Below are 7,307 nucleotides of genomic sequence, written 5' to 3' on the forward strand. Positions count from 1 at the left end.
AGACAGCTGCATATCTAATCAGTCAAACAACTTTAGGAGAAGAAGTATTTAAACGATTAACCCTGCAACCAGTAACTGTATGAGAACACTGAAAACAGTGTTTTTAAATCTTGTTTCTCAAAGATTTTGCATCTGTGAGAAAAAGTATGTGATGATGACAAGAGGTTGATTGTTACAGTGATACACAATGCAAGTGAATGCCGTAGCTAAACGTGTGCTATGCCTTTTGTCAGAGCAATTGAACTTTACCAGCAATGAATTCAGTGGCTGTTGCAGGACAGCAGAAAGGTAACTTTAACTTTGCAGTGCATTTTTAGAACCATATATGGCATTAAAGAATAAATTAACTTTTGAATACTAGTGAAAAGTGGCTTCCAGAAAGGTTGTGTATTTTCATTATTTACTGTGAATTACATATGCAGTGATACTTACCTTGTCAAGGAATTGTTTTTCTTGATCTTTTATTGGTATGTGGTTTTCTGCTTTCTAGATCTTGTCTTTCTCTTTTTCTTTGCAGTCTTAATCATCAGGACAATGCCAAGTTTAATCCCTGACTGGGGTGGAACTGTCTTGTAGTCCCTTGTGCCCTCTGTGCCCCTTGTGCACAGCTGAATAATCAGTTACTGTCCCTAGGGGTGCTAACGCTCAGGAATGGGAAAGGGATGTAACTCTCTCTCAAAGGGGATAGAGAAAGAAGCAGCATTCCAAAATCTAGCTTCCACAAAGTTGCTTCATTTAACCTGAAGCACATGATGTAGACTTTATTTTAAAAGTTATTTTTTATCCTCTCAAATAAGGTTGTCGTGGGAAGGAGGGAGTATGATTCACTGGTAAGGATAAACTGGGAGCCAGTAGGCCTCTCTCTAATTTTTTTTTTTTTCTTTTTGGCTTTGTCACTGTCATCTTTAGGATAAAAAGTTTAAAATGAAAAACTTAATATATTTTTTTTTTAATTGTACAGAATAAACAGTAAAATTATCTAACTTCAGATAGGCTTAGTATTTATAATTACTTTTGTCTTTTAAGGTATTTGGCCTAATAAAGGGAACGAAAGTTGGACTTATGGTTGTTGTGTCTCATATGAGTTATGGACCTAAACTACTGGATTTTCAGAAGGACCTTTTGGTAAGTTGTAATAAAGCAGACTTCGGCAATTATAACATACTAATCAAGCTTTTGTGTAACTACAAGCCAGGAGCTAAATAGAAAAAAATCTGCTTAAATTCATTATATACAGTACAATAGACAATTTCTGTTGTAGAAAATTATGTTGTAAATGCCTTTGAAAATGTAGTCTTTATTAACGTCTAGATCCAAATAAACTCCAGTATGTACCATAATAATAATACTTTCCTTATTGATATTTGGAAGTTTCTTAATTCTTGTGCCAGTATTCTCTATGGAATAAACTTGCCTAACAGAAACAGCTGTAACTTGGTTAGAACCAGGTTCTACATAGAGCTATTTATAGTAAATATAGTTTCTTTATGCCTTTATGTTTTGTCACAATAAGGCACACCTCACAATTTTGGTCAGACCCTCGGTAAGTTAATCACTTCCCGAAGTCACAAAAGAAACTTGCCCTTTATTGTGCTCTTTATTTTTATAAAATTTTTGTAGTAAGGAAGGAAGATATGATGTAGCTGTTTTACTATCTAACATTGAAACTTCATATATTTTAATATCCTGCATTCAGGAATTATTTAACCTCTGTTTATATTATCTGCATTTTTCATTTTTGTGTTTTAAATAAAACTCCTTCAAGAAAACTGGATTTCCACATAGTCTGGTTGGCTTAACTTAAATGCCTGAACTATTGTTCAGGCCTATTCATTAATAAGTATTAAACATTTTTTAGTCATTGCTTGGTGGGTGAATATGCCTGTTCTAGGTCAGTATGTTGTTTCATGTGCCTGTCAGTTGAAGAGAAGAACTGATACCGCTACAATAAATATTCACTGCCTCCTGCCCCATTAACAAATTTGCTGGCTTACCATAGGTTTGCAGGTTTTGTTTCTGTACTCCTTACCAAATATTTGAGTATGTATGACTTTTTCTTGGAAGCTTTTCTCTGGTAGCTGAAAAAATGGCTGTGAACTATTTTTAGGAAATTACTGTTTTTACTCTTTTACATAATAACCCTAGTAAAGTGGCTTGGATAGTAATGCATTAACAATTTTTTATTTATTAGTGCTTAATAGATGAACAGCTATGTTATAAGAAGCAATTGTACTGCCTCTCATTCAGTACAGAAATTTCACCTCTGTGGGAGAGTCCAAAAAACATCAATGTTCATGTGAAAGTAAGTAATTTCTCTGAAACATTAAGGTGTTTCAAACAAGGTCTCCATTTAATTAGAGCAATCTCCTGTAGATAATAAATACTGTTTTTCATCTCATGCCCACAGTGATTTGTAAGAGGGCAAAAAAAGCAATGAATTTTAAGTGCTGTCAGTGATTTCAAGCTGGTTGCTCATGCATAAAATACCTTCGCAGCTACAGTGGTTTGTAGCAATCTTCACGATCTATCTTGTTTAGCACCCGCATGTTAAGTATACATATTTCTTTTTCTTCCCCCCCTGCAGGCTACATGAAGCAAGACAGTGGATACAACAGCTGGAGCCTGGTCAAGGCTGCAATTTGCTGAAAGTCTTAAAGCATGTCCTTACGATGAAAGATCTGAATTCGCTGGTTGTTATTGTAGGAAGCTGGTAAATTAGTTATCTGTCCTAACAACCAGATTTAACTTGGATACAGAATTGATATAAGAATCTGAACTTGATTAAAAAAAAAAAATACAAAATTTAATATCCACAGGTTTTGTATTTATAATTCATACCACTGAATTACTTTAGTTCTTCCCTTTTTAACTATTTATAAATAAAAAAAAAAAAATACAAAATTTAACATCCATGGGTTTTGTATTTCTAATTCATACCACTGAATTACCTTAGTTCTTCCCTTTTTAACTATTTATAAATCTTCTCTTTTCTGATATGGAACTACGTTATTCCTTTGCAGATTGGTTATCGCAGTAATCCACTGAGAGTCTGCTAGCTCTCATTTTACATCAATAAAAATCCTTCAGCATCATTTAGGATGTCAATGAAAGGGTCCACACCTCTAGGAAGATTAGAGGATGGGCTAGATTTTGCTCTAAAATAGCAGTAAGCATTCAAAGATAGTCTTCTCTTTGTGATCTTAATGGTGCTGATGGGAAAACATAGGTGTCTGATTAAATAAATGAAACCAGGCTGAGATTAGGTAAATTATGGAATTTGGTTCTCCTACATAATTTCTACCAGAAATTATGGTTCTATTGTCATCGTTTGAAAATTTGCAGTATTGGAGTCAGGATTACAAGAAAAAGACTACAGTAAGGATTCTGGTAGTGTTACCATACTCCTAATTTATTCATTATATTTATTTTAAATGTGCAAAAAAGCGATGTTTATAAGCTTGGCAAGCTTGATACTTAGGGTGATTGAGATTACATTTTGGCTGACTTACTGAACACACAGTGTTCACTTAAAAGGTTCGAAGTTTTGCTTAGGTCTGCTTTGAACAGAAGGCAAAAGTGTGTAGTATGTGCAAGTGAAAACTTCCTTAATTTCTGTCCCTGACAGAAGTGAAGCTGGAAGAAAAGGTTTTTACTAGCCATGAAGAACCATCAACGCTCAGGGAATGAAAGCTGTGTGGGTCGCTAAATTCTAAACACAAAGCAAAGTTTTGCTTTCTTTACTGCCTTTGGAAGACAATGGGCATCTTTACATACAGCTGAAGATCTGAGATGAAAACTTCTCCAATGCACTTTGTCACAGGCCATAAAACTACAATTCCTTATTTTTAGCTTCCAGGGCTAGCAAGGAATAATTTAGAACGTTTCATCCGTAAGCCGTTACGAACTGAAAAAGAATCTTAGTGCTTTTATTATTGTTCAGGTTTTCAGGACAGAACTAAACTCCAGTAGTCGAACCACAGTAATGGTTATAAGTGGTAGAGGAGGTCCAGTTATGCTAAATGACTGAATTACATTCCCATGATTTGTTATTTAATTCCCACTTAGTTTTCTTTCCTGTCTTCTCTAGTATGGCATCTTTTACGCACTTGATTCCTATCATTGTTAATATCTTTTCTTGTTTTTTTCCTGCCTTATTTATTTATTTACATCAGCCCTGATCAGACTTTTGAAATACTGTCTGATTACGCTCAGCAGCATATGCTGGGGAGGAAACTGCAGACTCATGCTGTTACATATGATTGCAGCAATCCTGCTTCTCTTGTAAGTAATTGTGTTAACACTTCCTTAAATGTCCAGTCATTTTTTTCCTATTCAGCTGCAATATCTTCTCTCGTATACTTGTGGGGAAGCTAACCTACTCATTAAAGAGTTCTTGATGTAGCGATGTATTTTCTTTAAAGCAGATTTGCACACATGAAAAAAAAAAGTTGTTTGGAGCATTCATCTTGGTTCTTCCCAAAGCCAGAAGTGGTAACCAAGTGGTGTTGACAGGCTTGACAGTGGAAGGGAAGCAATTATTTCCAGATGATTGTCCTTTGTGTTAAGAGAGAAGACTTGGGGGCTAAGAGCTCTTTTGCAGATGAAAGCAGAAAAATAGGAGACTTCAGATAGGCAATATTGCAGTAAGGACAAGTGGGTAGGGAAGGGGGTCATAGGAGAAAAGGCAGGGACTTGTAAGAGAGATCATATGAGTATGGCGGTGTCTGGGATAGGAATATTTTTGTATGGAATAGCATCAATGCAAGACCTAGCAGCGTTATTCAAATTACAGCGTTGATCATGAGCGATGGTTTGGATGTTAGCAGTGACTGGAGGAAGAGGAGGTCAGAAGGATAAGGAGTTACTTTTGATTAGCTAATGCATAGAAACTTGCTTTGCTTGTTGATTGCTTGTTTAAGCTTATCCCTAAGGCATGTAGTGACTTTAATGGCGGGGAGACAACGGTTGAAATCCTGGTTTGAAGAGAAGATTGGATGGATGAAGGGTATTGCAGTTGTGGAGAAAAGGATTGCAGTGGTAGATGGTAAGAGAGAAGGAAATGGGAGAGGTGAAAAAAGCAGCAAAGGATTTAAGAAGTAGTTGTGGGGGAAGGAGAGCATAATATTTTTAGTTGTTTGCTTCAGTGATATGCCTTTGATCTGACTAGCACAAGCCTGTCTTCAAAGGAAGAGATAGTGACTAGCATTTTAAGATAAGGTGAATTAACTTGACCCTGATTGCCTATTTTGTAAAACAGTTTTCTGTTAGGATGTTAAGTCCCTGATAACCAGTGTGCTTTAAATAGTGAGTAGAAGTGAGTTTCACTTACCAAATAGTGATGGGGTTTTTTGTTTTGGTTTTTAGTTTTTTTGAGGGTGAAGGGGGGAGCAAAAAAACCCAGATTCCTCTGTTTTGGCTCTTTTTTTGTTTTGTTTTGCTTTTTTGGGAGGTGGTTTGTTGGGTTTTTGGGGGTTTCATTTTTATTGTAAAGTCATTTGGCATCTTTTGCATCTTGGTTAAAGATGCTCTAAAGAAAAATGCTGTCATTTTGGTTTAGATGATGACAGAAGATTTGGTTTGGAATTTTGTGAGGGTGACAGTTTTTAAAAATAAGTAATTTTTTTTGAAGTACATTGCTATATAGAAACTTTGAATTTTTTTCAACTGTGGAATTGTATATGAAATGCTAGTCTTTAGGGTTTGGGGGGTGGGGTTCTTTTATTTTTTTAATCAACAGTCTTATGTGATTTTAATAGGCTATGATTTAAACTCAGTGCTTTGTTCATTTTCTTAACTAGGTACAGTACACCAAAAGTATCCAAAGATAACATGCATAAGAAAGCCTGTTCCCTCTGTTACGTTGCCAAAAAAAGAGGAAATCTGTTCAAGCAAAGAGGTATTTTGCTCCTTACTAATAAATTCCCATTTCATAATTATCCACGTGAATAAATGTGAACATGTTAATTATGATTCTGTACAATGTATTATTACTTAAGCTGTTCTAGTATTTACTAACAACCAGTTGCTCCATTTGTTTGTCTTACAAGTGGCTAACCAAGTACAGTATTAAAAAGCTTAAACTGGAATTGCCCAGGCTGATGTTTGGTCCAGGCTGTACTCACCAGAAGAAAACTGTGAAGTCTCTGCACAAGAAAGTATCAGCAAAATACTGTACTATCTTCCCTAGTGTAGAAATCAATGTAAGCTTTTGCAGATGTCATATACCTACTTCATTGAAAGACTTTGTGTAGGACAATGCATGTTGATCAGTGGTTGTGGCTTGCGAGTGTGATGTTACTTCCACTCTTCCCTGCTCTTCTAAGTTACTTTTGTATTAGAAAGCTAGAGAAGGTCTTTTATCCACCACAAAAAATATTTAGTATGTTTGAAGTGGAAGCTGCATGGAATCTTTAGCATGTATAGGAATCTCCTCTGCTCATACAGTGTGAACAATAATTTTAAAATGTTAATCTTTTAAAAATCATGTATGAGTCGAAACTGGGAAAATATTGTATCTTGATTGTTAAGGTTTATGTAATGACCAGAGAGAAGTGTAGAAAGTTAAATCCAGGATATTATTGCTCTATTGTATCTATATAACTGTCAGAAATAATACAACAGATGCACCTGTCCAGTCAAATTGTGTAATTTTGTTGCCCAGTACAACTGGCTGAGATGAGAGCTAGGCTTTCCTAATTTGGGTAAATCAGATATTTAGTAGCAACAGAGATGCAGAAACTTTCTTACAATATTTCATACAGGAAAAGACAAAAAACCTAATCTCCTTGATTTGTAATGCAGACATTGCATATATAGCAGCTGAACTCAGATCTCGTTAAGTAAGATGCTCTTGTACAAACTGAAATTTTCCAGAGAGTTGTGAAACATCTGCAGTTTAAACCTAAAGAACTTGAAATCTACACTGAACAACTGGAGAAATTGTTGCAGCACTACATAGAAAGAATACCGTGGCTTCTGTCAGGTATTGGTATGCATCCGTTTAACGGACAACTTAAACAAAAATCTCTGCTGTTTTATGTCTGCTATTTCTAATAGAATAAATCTGTACCTCAAAATATGATTAAAGGTCACCCGTTTTGCATTTCCTGACATTTTAAAATGTATTTTTAAGAATACAAGAATGGAAGAGAATTCAACATCTGTGTAGCTGATAAACATAATTTTCCTTTTTGTATGTTGTGTTCATGAATATAAGCATCCTAGTGTCAGAAGCTTTCTATCAACAGAATATATACAATAACATGTACATGTGTCCAATTTTGAGCCCCCTACCACAAGAGGGACAT

The 7,307-nt window shown here is 35.3% G+C and overlaps 1 protein-coding gene across 4 annotated transcripts; it reads left to right on the forward strand.

The window, feature by feature from the left end:
• Nucleotides 1-40: 40 nt before the first annotated feature.
• LOC106897610 (von Willebrand factor A domain-containing protein 3A-like) lies at nt 41-7,217 on the forward strand. Of its 4 annotated transcripts, XR_001413801.1 has the most exons (7): nt 41-288; nt 1,027-1,125; nt 2,192-2,302; nt 2,585-2,710; nt 4,173-4,281; nt 5,799-5,896; nt 6,874-7,217. XR_001413801.1 is itself a non-coding variant. In XM_014958375.1 (5 exons), exons 2-5 carry the CDS (start codon nt 1,088-1,090, stop codon nt 5,826-5,828), a joined length of 303 nt encoding a protein of 100 aa, XP_014813861.1. In that variant the 5' UTR covers nt 41-288; nt 1,027-1,087; the 3' UTR covers nt 5,829-6,866. The 4 variants fall into 4 exon arrangements, 1 of the variants encoding a protein (XP_014813861.1); XR_001413800.1 differs by having other exon boundaries at nt 41-1,125; XR_001413802.1 differs by lacking the exon at nt 6,874-7,217 and adding an exon at nt 6,048-6,866 and having other exon boundaries at nt 41-1,125.
• Nucleotides 7,218-7,307: the final 90 nt, after the last annotated feature.

This window comes from Calidris pugnax, unplaced genomic scaffold (genome assembly GCF_001431845.1).
Source record: "Calidris pugnax isolate Ruff unplaced genomic scaffold, ASM143184v1 scaffold412, whole genome shotgun sequence".
In the NCBI taxonomy this organism is placed as follows: domain Eukaryota; kingdom Metazoa; phylum Chordata; class Aves; order Charadriiformes; family Scolopacidae; genus Calidris; species Calidris pugnax.

Bases quoted from the DNA above. Each gene is read 5' to 3' on its own strand.
- LOC106897610 (XM_014958375.1), top strand. From the start codon at position 1,088: ATGGACCTAAACTACTGGATTTTCAGAAGGACCTTTTG. The intron at 1,126-2,584 runs GTAAGTTGTAAT...CCCCCCCTGCAG, and splicing joins ATTTTCAGAAGGACCTTTTG to GCTACATGAAGCAAGACAGT. The intron at 2,711-4,172 runs GTAAATTAGTTA...TATTTACATCAG, and splicing joins GTTGTTATTGTAGGAAGCTG to CCCTGATCAGACTTTTGAAA.